General features: G+C 41.8%; 1 protein-coding gene across 1 annotated transcript in view; it reads right to left on the bottom strand.

The window, feature by feature from the left end:
* LOC106587564 (carbohydrate sulfotransferase 8) overlaps nt 1-18,599 on the bottom strand; it is a 204,608-nt gene that overhangs the window by 160,331 nt on the left and 25,678 nt on the right. Inside the window, exon 2 of the mRNA XM_014176072.2 lies at nt 6,728-6,933. Within this exon, the coding sequence (XP_014031547.1) occupies nt 6,728-6,902 (175 nt within the window). The 5' untranslated portion in view covers nt 6,903-6,933. The remainder of the gene's footprint in view (nt 1-6,727; nt 6,934-18,599) is intronic.

Genomic DNA, 18,599 nt, shown 5'->3' with positions numbered 1-18,599 from the left:
TGTTTTATTTTATAATAGAGTTGTTATAATTTTGTTAAAACTTAGTAAAGACTGAAGCTACCGTCTCGTCGTGGAGGTATTTGTCAGCATTGAGGTTAGCCTAGCATCGTGTGACACTGGAAGATAATTGCTTGGGAAGCTTAACGAGTTCGTGTTCCCATGGGATATCGGTTACGGCTAAGGAGTACTGTCTGCGTGGGTAGCTGTGCTTGCCTTGGACTTTGTGAGGAAACCTGCATGGAACTGCCATACTTCGCTGAGGGAATATCTACCAAGCAGTGAGTAACCACAACGTGAGGTGCTTCAGGATATTTTTGGGTGTCATCATTTTTTGAGCTCCAACGCGCGCCAACGGTTTATTTAAGCGAACTTGACATAATTTGGACTCATTGGGGTTTATTATTTTCTATTTCTTTTGTTGTGTCTGAAAATGTATTTGTGTTTGAAAATGTTTTAATACACATATGGAACGTTATGTATATTGAGTTGGTGGAGTCATTGATTGTCTCAATTTAATTTAATGCATGGGATGGTCCATCCTGATTCAATAACAGAAACCTATAATCATTTAATCTGAAGTTAATACCCTATTGTCATAACCCTAGATAGTTTACAATAGGAATTCTTATTGGAGATGTCCTTCTCACCTAACATCCCATGCTGCTGAGATACTCTGCATAAGTTAATATTGTGAGAGTCATATTCGAGCCTGGTGAGAGGGTTACACAACTCTCCTTGCGTAGCCTCCAACTGCTCTTAAATACAAGTAAAACTAAATGCATGCTCTTCAACCGATCGCTGCCCGCACCTGCCCGCCCGTCCAGCATCACTACTCTAGATGGTTCTTACTTAGAATATGTGGACAACAACAAATACCTAGGTGTCTGGTTAGACTGTAAGCTCTCCTTCCAGACTCACATCAAACATCTCCAATCTAAAGTTACATTTTTTTTTTTAAATTTTAGCAGATGCTGTTATCCAGAGCAACTTACAGTAGTGAACACATACATTTCATTTTTTAAATTTTTATACTGGCACCCCGTGGGAATTGAACCCACAACCCTGGTGTTGCACACACCATGCTGGCATTGCAAACACCATGCTCTACCAAATGAGCCACAGGGAAAATCTAGAATTGGCTTCCTATTTTGCAGCAAAGCATCCTTCACTCATGCTGCCAAACATACCCTCGTAAAACTGACCATCCTACCGATCCTCGACTTCGGCGATGTCATTTAAAAAATAGCCTCCAATTCCCTACTCAATAAACTGGATGCAGTCTATCACAGTGTCATCCGTTTTGTCACCAAAGCCCCATATACTACCCACCACTGCGACCTGTACGCTCTCGTTGGCTGGCCCTCGCTTCATACTCGTCGCCAAACCCACTGACTCCAGGTCATCTACAAGACCCTACTAGGTAAAGTCCCCCCTTATCTCAGCTCACTGGTCACCATAGCAGCACCCACCCGTAGCACGCGCTCCAGCAGATATATCTCTCTGGTCACCCCCAAAAGCCAATTCCTCCTTTGGCCGTCTCTCCTTCCAGTTCTCCGCTGCCAATGACTGGAACGAACTACAAAAATCTCTGAAACTGGAAACACTTATCTCCCTCACTAGCTTTAAGCAGCAGCTGTCAGAGCAGCTCACAGATCACTGCACCTGTACATAGCCCATCTATAATTTATCCCAAACAACTACCTCTTCCCCTACTGTATTTATTTATTTTTCTCCTTTCCACCCCATTATTTCTATTTGTACTTTGCACTTTCTTCCACTACAAATCTACCATTCCAGTGTTTTACTTGCTATATTGTATTTACTTTGCCACCATGGCCTTTTTTGCCTTTACCTCCCTTATCTCACCTCATTTGCTCACATTGTATATAGACTTATTTTTCTTCTGTATTATTGACTGTATGTTTGTTTTACTCTATGTGTAACTCTGTGTTGTTGTATGTGTCGAACTGCTTTGCTTTATCTTGGCCAGGTCGCAATTGTAAATGAGAACTTGTTCTCAACTTGCCTACCTGGTTAAATAAAGGTGAAATAAATAAAAATAATAAAAAATTAGAAAGTGTCACCTTATCACCTTATCATGGACAGACCTCTTCCCATTTTAGTAACCATTGAGTCTATATCTTTTGACCATATGGTCAAAAGATATAGACTCAATGGTTAATAAATGGGAAGAGGTCTGTCCATGATAAGGTGACACTTTCTTGATATCTCAGTCAACCAGACAGGTCCTACAGGTCCTAGTTTTGTCGCACCTGGACTACCGTCCAGTTGTATGGTCAGGTGCGGCAAAGAACGACATAAGCAAATTGCAGTTGGCCCAAAACAGAGCAGCCCGTACTGCACTTAGATGAACACGGAGTGCGAATGTCAATGACATGCATGTCAATCTCTCCTGGCTCAAAGTTGAGGAGAGATTGACTCCATTACTATTGGTGCTTGTGGGAGGTGTTGATGTGTTGAAGGTACCGAACTGTCTGTTCAAGCAGTTGGCACACAGTTCGGACACTCATCACTATCACACAAGACATTCAACCAGAGGTCTCTTCACAGTCCCCAGGTCCAGAACAGAGGCTGGGAAACGCACAGTATTAAATACAGCCATTACTACACAGAACTCTCTGCCACCCCAGGTAACTCAAAACTAGCAATAAAACCAGATTCAAAAACCAGAAAAAAGAACACCTTACGGCCCGGCCATGAAGAGACAGACATTTTTATGCATATTGTATTGTATTATGTATGTGATACGTGGTTGGGGTATGACTGTGATATGTGGTTGTCTCACCTGGCTATCTCCAGATGAATGCACTAGCTGTGGGTCGCTCTGGATGGGAGCTTCTGCTGAATGGCTAAATTGTAATGTAAATGTAGTGCTGTGTATATGTATGTATATTATGTATTTTATTTGTTATGTTGTTTCCTGTTTGGACCCCAGGAAGACTAGCCCTGCCTCGGCAGCAGCTAACTGGGGATGCTAACAAATACTAAGTACTAAATATACTGTGTATATATATATATTTAAATCTTTATTTATAAAAATATTTGAGCGACCCCACTGCCGTTCCCCGACCCCGATTTTGAATACCACTGATATAGAGAAAGGTTTTATATTTCAGCAACGAGACCTGGCTACATCTAAGGAAAAACACACGCACGCACGCACATACGCACACACGCACATACGCACACACACACGCGCGCACACACACACACACACACACACACACACACACACACACACACACACACACACACACACACACACACACACACACACACACACACACACACACACACACACACACACACACACACACAGGCTCTCGTACCTTAGTACATATTTTTCGTTCTCCATGTCATCACATTAGTGATGTGTGAAGTGTTCTTTGACTGCCTGGCGACATGCTGCATATAAAAGAGACAGTGACACTATCGTCTTCACCCCAAGCAGATGGCTTTTTAACCACGACTCCTCACTGTGGATGCCAAGCCATGGATCATTAAAGATGTCAAGGACGTTGGGTAGGATGTTCTTTGCATGGTAAGAGTGCAATTAGACAATAACTGGCAAACACACCACTGTGCCTTTGTTCAATTTGTGCCATTCAATGCATAGCACAGCAGTCCTCTGAAGTGAACAGAGCATCTCTATAGATTAGCTACTGTAACCGAGTCGAGCTAACATGCTCTCTTCCATGCAATGATTATCAGAGGGGAAATGGGATGAGAAATGGATTAGTGCTATGTAATTATACTATAACTGGAACAAGTGAATAGTGGGTGACCAAGTCACGACTCTCAGTGGAGTTGTGTAATACTGTACCAGTCCATTCAATGGGCCCTTGTCCTTTTTTCAGATGATGAAAGACCTTGCTTTGCCATAAGGTTTGTTCCAATGAGATGGCAATAATTTGTTATTGGTGTTTGAGTGAAGACACATGCCTTTACTGGAACACCACCATTCAACTAGACCTTCCTCTCAGCCGTTGGCCCACACTGTGACAGCAAGGCTTTAAGTGTTGGAAAAACGCTCACTGGTCAAAATCTATGTTATCAATTTATCTCAGCTTGCTGCAAGGACTTTGAGCCATGTCTTTTCCCCAGGAGAATGGTGGCTAGTGGGTTTCCCCTCAATTGTCCCTTAAACAGTTACTGTGGAGATCAGGAGAGACTGTTGCCCATCCTGTTAAACTGCTGGTTCCTGTTCGGCTATTATGAGTGTTATCTTAACTATGGGGGACCAAAGCATTCCACTGACTGTGACTGTACTCCACAGCCAGACAAAGAGGATGAGCAGTGGAGAGAGGAAGATAGATAGAAGCTGACATCCAATGTATTAAAACGCAACACTATTAGAGATCAGCTTCTGGCGGAAGTGAGGCATCGTAGCTTAAGGCATAGATACCGTTCAGCATTATTTTCCCAGCAGTGTAAGCTATACTGAAGTCACTGAATGTTCATTGTAACACTTCATACATAATTTGTGAAATTCGCATTGTTTCTTTCTAACTAAATTAGTTCCTGTATAGTGCTTGCATGCTTGCTTTTGCTGTGAAAATGGATACCCGTACAGTACAATTACTGTACAGTATGTCAGCAGTTGAAATACTTCAAATTCATTAAGTGCTTATCGTAATAATATAATATATGCCATTTTGCAGAAACTTTTATCCAAAGCAACTTACAGTCACATGTGCATAATTGTTACATATGTATGGACCTGGGATTTGAACCCACTACTATAGGTTACAAGCACCATGCTCTACCAACTGAGCTACAAAGGACCACCCCTCAAAGACACAAAATCCTCAATAAAAAAAGGCCATGCCACTATCTTGTCACCATGACATTGACCTTGGCATGGTGCTCCTTCTGAATAGACAAGCCAAAACACCTTGCCATTTCTACAGTGTGTGTGGCCCACTAGAGCTGCAGTTGCTAGGTTAGACACACTCATCACTCAGCAGTGTGTGTGTGTGTGTGTGTGTGTGTGTGTGTGTGTGTGTGTGATATTACCCGTACGAGCATCTGACAATCAGTGGAATATTAGAGCCAGGAGAGTTCTCACTCTCCGTAAGTACCTTTTATTGATAGAGGCTGACACAATACTCATCCTGTCTGATACTGATGATGACACACAGCACGGGTGACACATGATAGACCCACACACAACAGGTTCATAGAGCCTCCCCCATCTCTCCATCTCTCTCTGTGTAGTGTCTCTCTCTCTCTCTCTCTCTCTCTCTCTCTCTCTCTCTCTCTCTCTCTCTCTCTCTCTCTCTCTCTCTCTCTCTCTCTCTCTCTCTCTCTCTCTCTCTCTCTCTCTCTCTCTCTCTCTCTCTCTCTCTCTCTCTCTCTCTCTCTCTCTCTCTCTCTCTCTCTCTCTCCCCCTCCCTCCCATCTATATCCTAGCCCTATCTCCCTAGCTCTCTCTCCCCTTCTCTCTCTCTATCTCTCAGTTAGTGTCTCAGTCCTGTGGTGCTGTAGCAGGTGTTCACCACTGGTGCCCTCACAGTACACCACTAAGGATATTACCAATCACCACTCACAGTGCACCACCAAGGATATCACCACTCACAGGATATTACCAATCACCACTCACAGTACACCACTAAGGATATCACCACTCACAGGATATCACCAATCACCACTCACAGTGCAACACCAAGGATATCACCACTCACAGCATATCACCAATCACCACTCAAAGTGCAACACCAAGGATATTACCACTCACAGGATATCACCACTCACAGTACACCACCAAGGATATCACCCCTCACAGGATATCACCACTCACACTACACCACCAAGGATATCACCAATCACAGGATATTACCAATCACCACTCACAGTGCACCACCAAGGATATCACCACTCACAGGATATTACCAATCACCACTCACAGTGCACCACCAAGGATATCACCACTCACAGGATATTACCAATCACCACTCACAGTGCACCACCAAGTATATCACCACTCACAGGATATTACCAATCACCACTCACAGTACACCACCAAGGATATCACCACTCACAGGATATTACCAATCACCACTCACAGTGCACCACCAAGGATATCACCACTCACAGGATATTACCAATCACCACTCACAGTACACCACCAAGGATATCACCACTCACAGGATATTACCAATCACCACTCACAGTGCACCACCAAGGATATCACCACTCACAGGATATTACCAATCACCACTCACAGTACACCACCAAGGATATCACCACTCACAGGATATTACCAATCACCACTCACAGTGCACCACCAAGGATATCACCACTCACAGGATATTACCAATCACCACTCACAGTACACCACCAAGGATATCACCACTCACAGGATATTACCAATCACCACTCACAGTGCACCACCAAGGACATCGCCCTCATTTACGGTTGACATCCTGGCATTGTCTCATGATAACTCATAACCAATTACTTCACCTTTTCAGTATGCAAACTTGGTACGGTTCTTATCAAACTTTAATCCAATAGAGGAGCAGGTTGACAATAACAGTAAGTATAGTACATGTGTACATGCATATGAACAGATGTATATGGGTTTATTTGTATGTGTGTCACGCTTCTTTCACAACATACAGTACTGATGATAGTATCAACCCATTCCAGTTTCAGGTCAGTAGAAACTGACTGTAGAATAGGGTAGAATCTCTCTCCCACTGACCTGGAGCCTGTTGCTGGACCATCTCTGAGAGGTCCTGGAGGTGTATGAAGAGGACGAGGCCTCCGGCCCCGAACAGCAGAAGGAACCAGAAGGAGCAGGGCAGCTTGACGGCCGTGGCCCTCATCCGTCTTCTCCCACGCAGGGCGTCCACTATCCTACACTCCACCCACAGCATCCTGCTATCCTGCCTCAGCTCAGACTGCTGCCTGGGGAGAGAGAACAGGGACAGAGTCAGCCCAGATGGGACAGGACATAAGATATAGCAGCACAATATAGGACATAGCATGACATGACATAGGGTTCAATGGGTTATAATGACATTAATAAAGGTAGGCTAATTATGGTTCTTCAACAGTGTTACATCTGCACCTGACACGCCCTCTACTGCTCATCCTGTCTCCTTGACTTGCCGCCACTCCCCCAGTGCTCTCTCCCTCTCCCTCTCTCTGTGTGTGTGTGTGTGTGTGATTGTGTGGGCGGAGACAGGTGTGCTGGAGTCAGAGCAGCCCCCACCAGCTGCAACCTGTTCCATAATCAAGACCTCTACAAATACTCAGTCCTGCCACTTCCACACTGCCAGATCGTAATCTCTGCTCAGTCAGTCTACGTTTCGAGCCGTTTGTTACTATTTCGATCCTGTTATCCTGTTGTGCCTGTTTTCCTTGCCTGACACGGTTTTCCTCTCCGCTACAGTTCTGCCCGCTCTGACTCTGGTCCCTGTCTCCAGTCCCAAGTCTCCTCATCCTGCTACTCTGCCCTGGATTCCCCACTCTACTGCTACCTTGGATTCCCCTCCGGACCTGCTTACCCTGTCCCAACCCCTCTCGCTTCAGCCTCCGCACCTGGTTTCCAGCAACCCGCCCGAGCTTCCCCTGGCCTGCACTTCATCTTCCCCGTGTTTCAATAAATACCTTGGTTATTTCATCCCAGTGTCCTCGTCTGAGTCTGCTCTTGGGTTTCCCTGTTCCACTCCGCATAAAAAACAGTTTTCTTGTCATTGGATTAATACAAAACGTGTTCACCTTACTGAGTGACAACTATAGAAACATATTCTCTTTGTACTGCTAACAGCCTACCACACAAGATTAATGAGATGTTACATTTTATAAGCAGGGACTACTTAAAAGACATACTGTGCAGTATTAATGATAAACATAGGCTCTTTGAAGTCCGTTTGTAAAACAACACATGTCCTAAATGTGTTAAACTGTGGACAACTTGACATGAAATCTAGAAGCCATGTTTTTTTTTCAGTGAGCCAGTATGAGGGTCCGTGCTCAGGCTACAATGAATGGTGGCCTGTGCACGAGAGAAAAAGCATCTAAAGAATTCAATGGGATCTCGCACTCAAACCATAAAAAGGAAAAAACCAAGGCGGCAGAGATGCAAACATTTACTTGATGTAATCAATGATCGAAAGAATCCAAAAAGGTGAAAGTGCAATGTGCTAAACATAAAAAGGAGCATACGTTTCAGCTGCTATGCCTTCATCAGTGCTGTACAAACAAATGAAGTGGAGACACGCACTTAAGAAGACGCACCTGTGTGTAACAGGTGTAACAGGTAACAAGGTAACTAGATACTGGTGAATAGGGGGTCATCAACGGCGTCTATAAATATCCAGAATGAGACTAGAAAAATATAAATAATGAACACATGTAATTGAAAATAAGAAACAATTCATCAGCCCATATGAGTTAACTGATTCCATAACCTTGAATGAAGACCAATAGCAGTCAATCAGATATCAAACCACTTTAGCTGGCCTTCAGTCATGGATAAATCAGCCAGTACAATCAGATATCAAACCATTTTGGCTGGCCTTCAGTCATGGGTAAATCAGCCAGTACAATCAGATATCAAACCACTTTGGCTGGCCTTCAGTCATGGATAAATCAGCCAGTACAATCAGATATCAAACCAATTTGGCTGGCCTTCAGTCATGGATAAATCAGCCAGTACAATCAGATATCAAACCACTTTGGCTGGCCTTCAGTCATGGATAAATCAGCCAGTACAATCAGCCAGGGACATATCTCATTCTTATGCATCTGCAGCGGAGATGCATCTATTGTTTTGCTGGGAACACACACCCTCTGATCAACTGGATCAAACGCTGGGAAGTGTATGTATTCATCTGCTGAATTCATTAAGCAAACACACAAGGATGTTTGAAAAATGTATTCTGATAATAATGTTTCATTTTTCTACCATATTAGTATTTAGTATGCACTGTGATCTTTTAAAGTATGATTACAGGAAAAACATACACACAAAAACTGTATGTGGACTGAATGTTGCACAGCTTCCAATGTCAAACTTGTATTCTGTTCTGTTTTGTAAAACTTACTGCATATCTAACTTCCCTTGGCAATAATGATCTTGTTGAAAAAAAAACAGGTGGCCCAGAAACTATTTATGGTCAGAATTAAACGATTGGCTCCATAACAAAGAGACAAAGAAAGATTCAGTTGGTGGCCCTATTCCATTCACTATTCAATTACTACCTGAGCCCAGGGTTTGACAGGGGTAAAATGGGAGGCAAAATCATGTTCACTGCAGAGCTAATTGTCCTTATTTATTGCAGCTGGCTGATCTGTGGTCAGGAGTAATCCATTCTGCTGCTGTGATGGAGATTAACCATCAGTAAATGAGATGAGCCACCACACTGACTGCTATTCTGTTATGTAGAAAAGACCAGGGTTCAGATTAGAGGTCGACCGATTAATCGGAATGGCTGATTAATTGGGGCCGATTTAAATTTTTCATAACAATTGGTAATCGGTATTTTTGGACACCGATTTGCCGATTTAAAAAATATATATATATATTTTATTTTTTTACACCTTTATTTAACTAGGCAAGTCAGTTAAGAACACATTCTTATTTTCAATGACGGCCTAGGAACGGTGGGTTAACTGCCTTGTTCAGGGGCAGAACGACAGATTTTTACCTTGTCAGCTCGGGGATTCAATCTTGCAACCTTACGGTTAACTAGTCCAACGCTCTAACCACCTGCTTTACATTGCACTCTATGAGGAGCCTGCCTGTTACGCGAATGCAGTAAGAAGCCAAAGTAAGTTGCTAGCTAGCATTAAACTTATCTTATAAAAAACAATCAATCAATCATAATCACTAGTTAACTACACATGGTTGATGATATTACTAGTTTATCTAGCCTGTCCTGCGTTGCATATAATCGATGCGGTGCGCATTCGCGAAAAAGGACTGTCATTGCTCCAACGTGTACCTAACCATAAACATCAATGTCTTTCTTAAAATCAATACAGAAGTATATATTTTTAAACCTGCATATTTAGCTAAAAGAAATCCAGGTTAGCAAGCAATATTAACCAGGTGAAATTGTGTCACTTCTCTTGCGTTCATTGCAGGCAGAGTCAGGGTATATGCAACAGTTTGGGCCGCCTGGCTCGTTGCAAACTAATTTGCTAGAATTTTACGTAATTATGACATAACATTGAAGGTTGTGCAATGTAACAGGAATATTTAGACTTAGGGATGCCACCCATTAGATAAAATACGGAACGGTTCCGTATTTCACTGAAAGAAAAAACGTTTGGTTTTCGAGATGATAGTTTCCGGATCAATGACCTAAGGCTCGTATTTCTGTGTGTTTATTATATTATAAGTCTATGATTTGATAGAGCAGTCTGACTGAGCGGTGGTAGGCACCAGCACGCTCGTAAGCATTCATTCAAACAGCACTTTCGTGCGTTTTGCCAGCAGCTCTTCGCAATGCTTCAAGCATTGCGCTGTTTATGACTTCAAGCCTATCAACTCCCAAGATTAGGCTGGTTTAACCGATGAAATGGCTAGCTAGTTAGCGGGGTGCGCGCTAATAGCGTTTCAAACGTCACTCACTCTGAGACTTGGAGTGGTTGTTCCCCTTGCTCTGCATGGGTAACGCTGCTTCGAGGGTGGCTGTTGTCGATGTGTTCCTGGTTCGAGCCCAGGTAGGAGCGAGGAGAGGGACGGAAGCTATACTGTTACACTGGCAATACTAAAGTGCCTATAAGAACATCCAATAGTCAAAGGTATATGAAATACAAATCGTAAAGAGAGAAATAGTCCTATAATAACTACAACCTAAAACTTCTTACCTGGGAATATTGAAGACTCATGTTAAAAGGAACCACCAGCTTTCATATGTTCTCATGTTCTGAGCAAGGCACTTAAACGTTAGCTTTCTTACATGGCACATATTGCACTTTTACTTTCTTCTCCAACACTTTGTTTTTGCATTATTTAAACCAAATTGAACATGTTTCATTATTTATTTGAGGCTAAATTGATTTTATTGATGTATTATATTAAGTTAAAATAAGTGTTCATTCAGTATTGTTGTAATTGTCTTTATTACAAATAAATTAGAAAATCGGCCGATTAATCGGTATCGGCTTTTTTGGTCCTCCAACAATCAGTATCGGCGTTGAAAAATCTTAATCGGTCGACCTCTAGTTCAGATGGTATTTGTTTTCTTTCAAATAATCTGTGCAACTGACTGAGGCGGCCTGGGGCACCAGGTGGGCAAGATTTGCACTTTTGGGACTATTATGTTGTTTCCATTGTGCTCGGCAACTTCAATCAAGCACAGCTGAAGTATAGGTCTGTTTCTGCACTCCTTTTTTCCAGTTATCCAATTGGCTACAGTATGATAGTGGCAATGTCTCGCTCTCTTTCTGTTCATGTAGCTGACATACGTAACATCCCACACTTCCCCCATCTAACATACAGTCAGCCCCACACCTCAGCCGGCAGCGGCCCCTAAGCCACCTCACACATTCCCCTGCCCCCTGTGACGGTGACCTGGCTGCCCGTGGCTGGCTCTGCAGGGGACACGTACACCCAGACACACTCAGACAAAGGGCTGATGACGGCTCAGATGCAAACAGACATGCTCAAACACCCTCACACATAACACCCAAACACCTTTAGAGTAGCTATTCTCTCTATGGTGCATAACAGCAAAGGCTACAGATGAAGTCACAGGTAGGCTATTAATATACAGACAGCCCCTGCAGTAGTGTTCCCATGTTCAGGTGTGAAAAGACAGAATATATTACACAGCATGGCTGAGAGTGCCAATGTCCTAGCTACACTGCTATATGAAGCTTCGGATTTAATGAATGATTTTTTAAATGTATTTTTATTTTATTTCACCTTTATTTAACCAGGTAGGCCAGTTGAGAACAAGTTCTCATTTACAACTGCGACCTGGCCAAGATAAAGCAAAGCAGTGCGACAAAAACAACAACACAGAGTTACACATGGGATAAACAAACGTACAGTCAATAACGCAATAGAATAATCTATGTACAGTGTGCAAATGTAGAAGAGTAGGGAGTTAAGGCAATAAATAGGCCATAGAGGTGAAATAATTACAATTTAGCATTAACACTGGAGTGATAGATGTGCAGATGATGATGTGTAAGTAGAGATACTGGGGTGCAAAAGAGCAAGAGGATAAGTAACAATATGGGGATGAGGTAGTTGGGTGTGCTATTTACAGATTGGCTGTGTACAGGTACAGTGATCGGTAAGCTGCTCTGACAGCTGATGCTTAAAGTTAGAGTGGGAGATATAAGACTCCAGCTTCAGTGATTTTTGCAATTCGTTCCAGTCATTGGCAGCAGAGAACTGGAAGGAAAGGCGGCCAAAGGAAGTGTTGGCTTTGGGGGTGACCAGTGAAATATACCTGCTGGAGCGCGTACTATGGGTGGGTGTTGCTATGGTGACCAGTGAGCTGAGATAAGGCGGGGCTTTACCTAGCATAGACTTATAGATGACCTGGAGCCAGTGGGTTTGGCGACGAATATGTAGTGAGGGCCAGCCAACGAGGGCATACAGGTCGCAGTGGTGAGTAGTATATGGGGCTTTGGTGACAAAACGGATGGCACTGTGATAGACTACATCCAGTTTGCTGAGTAGAGTAATGAAGGCTATTTTGTAAATGACATCGCCGAAGTCAAGGATCGGTAGGATAGTCAGTTTTACAAGGGTATATTTGGAAGCATGAGTGAAGGAGTCTTTGTTGCAAAATAGGAAGCCGATTCTAGATTTAATTTTGGATTGGAGATGCTTAATGTGAGTCTGGACATTAACATCCTTAATTCAATAAATGAAAATCCATGGTGTTATTGTGTCCAATCACTGCACTATTGTCAATGATGTTACATAGAATTACAAGTTCAGACCAGAGAGCTTCATATTCAGCTCCATAATAATGACTTGCCCATTTGACTTCCTGACCTCAACCTGCAGAACATCTAAATGTGCTAAATGCAACATGCAAATATGACACACACACACAATGTCTTGTTAAGACAATGGTAAAAAAAATCTTAATCTGGGTTTACATACAGTATCGATATTGTGCAAAATGCACAATTATATTTAATGAGCACATTTGAGTAATATTCCAGCTATAGCAGCCTGAAACCCAGCAGACCAGCTACTGGGAGCTCATTAAAGAGTACCACAGCATGAGGCTAGAGAGGGCAAAGGAGTTGCTGCTGGTATTGTGAAAGTCTCCAATGAAAGACATTCATAGAATTATTATGGGGATGCAGTGGAGAATAGAGCAGAGGAAATGGAGGGAAGTTTGTTGAGGAAACAGTTTCTCAGTACAGTATGGGTGTGTCCCACATGGCATTCTATCCCCTATATAGTGCACTACTTTTAACCTAATCGTGTGGTCCCTGGTCAAAAGCAGGGTTTTTTTCTGCATAGAAAAGTTTTGGGCGGGTCGCCCTAGTGTTTTTTCAGGCCGCTTATGTCCAAATAATATTATTATTATTATTATTTTAATTGAAAATTGGGATAATTAAATGTTTTCAGTGTTAACTTAAAAGGACTAAAACCAGATATAAAGTATGTAGAAAAGATAATGGACCTATATTGTTTTAAATAAGAACTAACAATCACCAAAATAAAAGCTAGACAGTCAGGGAGAATCAAAAAATCTACAAATTATGCATTCAGGTGTAGTTTTGTCATGGCATGGGGCCCCCATTGATTTTGTTATAATGTTGAGTCACTTAGATAGCATCAGCCATAGCAAGATGTGTAGAATTGCAGGAAATTAGCTTTAGAACAACTCAATTTTGTCACTGAGACCAACAGGAGGGCCTCTAAAATGTTGTGTCTGCGACCGCACCATTGACCACCCCCATGGCCACGCCCCCACCACGCCCCTACCACCAAAGCCCCAAAAATCTATAAGTAGTGAACTATAAAGGGAATAGGATACCATTGGGATGCATCCTATTACCTACACTGGAAGTCTTCCAAACCTCCCAGGTAATAGCATAAACACAACACACAGCACAGAACTACACGCTTGATTCACTCTCTGTGGGCTTTCAAATGCGGTCTCTTTGTGTGTTGAGAACTTCTTATGACTCATTCTCAACTATGGTACATAAACATCTCATTTTCATATAACTGAGGTATAAAAGATAGGCATATAATGTTGTCATTTGAACCCCAAGAGCTACTGTATGGAATTCCATTTGTGAGAAGAATCAAATGAAAGCAGAAAAGCAGAGCTGGGTGTCTGGTTTGTTTGTATGAGGGTAAGAGATATTTCATGTTGTGATATGTGTTGCATAATGTGGCCATAGAGAGAGGAGAATGTCTTTACTGGCGGTGCAAATCTTAATGCTCACCGTCATAAAGTCTTTTCACATCTCCTTTTTTTGTTTCACGATAGTACATAACGTACCTGTTGATGTATTGAGCGTGGTGTCAATGAGGAAGGTGGTTACCAAGTAATGGTGCAGCGTTGGTCCTTAAAACTATAACAGCCATCTGTTCTTTAGCAAACAGTTGTATCTCAATCATGATAACTGTTCGTGTGTAGAATCTACACTGCAGATGATGAGTTAAAGAGACTAGTATTAAATTGCATCATACCATACGACAACAAATTGACAATGACTTCATTTGACATTCAACTGCCCCTGAAACCGTTGTTCCTTGCCTTCCTGGGCCCAATGTATACTCCCACAATGTCTGTTTGCCTGCATGGGTAAACACACATACTGATCAATAGAGATGAGTCTGTACTGACCTCCCGTCCCTCCCCTTTAATCAATGCTTAATGTTTTACAGACAAACAAGGCAGGAACCATTTTAAATCCTTGAAAAATAAAGTTAGTAAAACCTAAACCAGGATGTTGAATGGAGATCCAAGGGCAACATGGAATTGCCTAAAATGTTGTTTAAGTATTAGGCTCTGGCAAAGTCTTTATGAAGGTATCAATAGGATCAAATCCATTCGTTTACTGTCTATGCTTTTAGAATGCATGAGATGGATAGGCCTACCACTGTTCTATTACTCAGATCTGAGATGTGGGTCTAAGGATTGTTTCTTTCCACTCTAACAAATTAGGTCTGACATAACACAGAATAACTCATTAACAACATAACAGAAGCTGCTTTAGCCATATTGTCCGTATTGTCCCTGGACTTTCTGTTCACTCAATATACTAATTCAAATACAAAAGGTTAGGTTCATAGAGAGAAAGTAAGAGAGAGCAGAGAGAGCAGAGAGAGAGAGAGAGAGAGAGAGAGAGAGAGAGAGAGAGAGAGAGAGAGAGAGAGAGAGAGAGGTGTAACTATCACCTATCTGAAACCTAATGCAGAGGAGTCCCCTAAGCTGTGCTCTTTTGTACTGTCCTTTACTGAATAACGCTCTTCACATTAAATCAAATAATTGCAGCGTCGAACACAATAATGCAAATTACAGTTTAATTCAATTGAACGCTGCTTTTCCTTCACAGTTGTATTCAATCAGCAACCCCTATTAAAGTGAATACATAATGCTGTAATGTGAAGCCACATCCTAATAGATCGTAGAAACTCATATTGCACTAAAGTCTGACAAAAACCTTGGAAGCTGAGCATATATTACACTAAATATGTGTCCTTCATTAGCTGTGAAGGGGCTATATCTAAACCTCATTAATATGCAAGGCCAAAAACAGGAAGTCCTGAGAGATACTAGCGCTTTGTTTGATGTTGCATCAAATTTTGCCGGTTTGTCAGTTTGGATGAATTACATGAGCGTAATATACAGAGTGGGCCAAAATTCCTCCACTGCGATGTGAGAGACTGATCAACAACTACAGGAAGCATTTGGTTGCAATCATCACAGCTAAATTTAGAAAACCAGTTATTGAGCGTAAGGGGGCAATTACTTTTTCACACAGGGGTATTGGGTGTTGAATAACTTTGTTAATTAAATCAATCAAATAAGTATCCATTTTTATTGTTTATTCACTCAGGATCCCTTTATCTCACAGGTTTTGGTTGAAGATCTGATCAAATCAAATCAAACTTTATTTGCCACATGCGCCGAATACAACAAGTGTAGACTTTAGCGTGAAATGCTTACTTACAAGCCCTTAACCAACAGCGCAGTTCAAGAAGAAGAAAATATTTACCAAGATAACATTCAGTATCAAAAATATGCAAAAATAGAGATAAACAGAAAGGAGGCAAATACTTTTCACAGCGCTGTATATACTGGAGACACATTACATTGTAGCTCCGCTATACCCAAAGTAACTAAACACAGTACAGATCTGTCTTTCCATCCAAAATGAGGGCCCACTCGGCACAAGCTGGTTGAATCAACGTTGTTTCCACGTCAGCTCAATGAAATGACGTTGAACCAACGTGGAATCGAAGTTGAATTGACATCTGTGTCCAGTGAGGAATGGCATTTGTTTTGCATTCAGTGACAAGCATGACAAGACGTGTAAAAAGGCCTCTCCTAGACATGCGGGTAGTGTCAACTGACCAAGTCTGTGAGCATCAGAGCATCATATATTTTTCTATATATTCTTTCTGTATATTCTGTTTGTTGTGGTCAGCACCATTTCATCAGGTAAAATTGTGGGCAGTCCTGTGTGGATTGGTTTGGTTTTGAAGTGCATTAAGCGCATTTAAGGATTCGGACCAGCATGACTACTAGCCTCACACATCACTGCCTTTCCGTGTCAACCTTTTAAAAACACAGTTTTCTAGCTAGCCCAACGTGGTGTAAGTTACAGTCTGTCCTTACTCAAAAGCTTTCATGAAAGGCTAGTTTGCCAGCTAGGGTTTTTCTAAAAGTCTCTCTGCTTAAGAACAAATAAATAGTCTGCCATACACATGCTGCCAACCATTCAGGCAAAAAGATGCCTCCACATGTAAAAATTCATGTGGGTGCATTTAGCAAATTTATGGAATTATATGAAATATGAAGAGGAGAAATACATGTTGTGTTGATACAGTTGGACAGTTGGAGAAGGATACAGGAAAATACTAGTCCATTCCAGTTTCAGTGCTACATCTCAAGTCAGGTTATTTATCTGTACTTTTATATTTCAGCTTGCTTGGTACAGAGATAGAATAGTAGTCAACAAGTCAAAAGCAACACTTTGAAAGTAAAACACTAGAATGCTTTTATTTTCCAGCCTCCAATAGGCAGAGAAAGATCGGGTGCAGAGAGGCAGACATGTTATTAGTTCGATGTGTGGCTTCTTGCTGGACCCTCTGCACAATTTGAAAGGTGTATGTTGACAGGGTGAGTCAATATAATTCTGAGTGCACACAACTAGTCACGCAAGCGCCAATGCCCACCGGGAGACACATCTCGTCAAGTCTTCTCCAACAGCTGAGTGCATAGAGTGTAACTTACAAGTGGTCTAGAATATTCAACAAGAAGATATTGTATATTTCTAATACTTAATGTTACCAAGGACCCATTAAAAACCATGGGAATTAGCTGGTAGTACTGTATCACCCCATAAGTGATATTGTTCAAATAAAGACGCACCTCTTATTCAGCCTTCCGAAAAGTTACACATCATAAAAGTAAAATCAACATACACATTAACAGTGTGGCGGCAGCAGCCACTCCGACGGGAGATATTTGTAAAGCTCTGGGTTCCATGGCCATCCCTTTAAACAGTTTGATTTACAGTCTTAAATAAAGCAGAGGCGACCTTTCATCAGATTTAGCCGGACAATATTTTGCTTGGGTGTCCAGCATTAATGTGGATTAGCATGACAGATGGGAGACATGCTGCAAAATCAATACCTCTGTCAACTCAACAAAGTCTCTCTCCAACAGAGAGGAAAAACAAACAAACAATGGTTGAACTGATTCTGACTGGTGGGCTGAAATAGATGTCTCTCCGAACTGAGTCTGACTGGTGGGCTAAAATACAGTAGATGGCTCTCTCTCGTCTCTCGCACCACTCACACGTAGTCAGCAGTCTGAAAACAACAATTATGAGTATCAAGCTTGGCAGACAGTGTATAGAAAAACTTATGTTTCAAGTTCAACTGCAATATTCTGAATCACAAAAAAATATCATTCAATTGTAATGAAAGTTATGTAAAAAGGGTGATGTACTTTCTCTGTTAAGCAGAATGCCTGTGCTCTGCTCAGCTCTGCTTTGTTAGCAGTGAGAGCTGTCAGTATGAGAAGTATAGCGATACACCACACACGCTCTATATTTAACTCATTTCAATGGCTAGAACACCAGACTAGCTTTGCCAGTAGTTGGAGTTGTCAGTCTATGAAATACTGGACATACAGTTACGACATAAGATCTGTATTTGACTTAATTCAATCTGTAAAACACAGACAAGTCAGATGACCTCTGTGTTATTTAGTATTAGCTCAATCGTTGATTTAAAGGTCTGGAACAGACAGAAACGCAATGTGGAAGAGAACTGGGGAACTGGACATATATAGTTAATAGTTTTACATTTTTATTTAACCTTTATTTAACTAGGCAAGTCAATTAAGAACAAATTCTTATTTACAATGACGGCCTACCCTGGCCAAACCCTA

This window comes from Salmo salar, chromosome ssa26 (genome assembly GCF_905237065.1).
Source record: "Salmo salar chromosome ssa26, Ssal_v3.1, whole genome shotgun sequence".
Classification (NCBI taxonomy): domain Eukaryota; kingdom Metazoa; phylum Chordata; class Actinopteri; order Salmoniformes; family Salmonidae; genus Salmo; species Salmo salar.
This window is presented reverse-complemented; position numbering and strand designations above follow the sequence as displayed.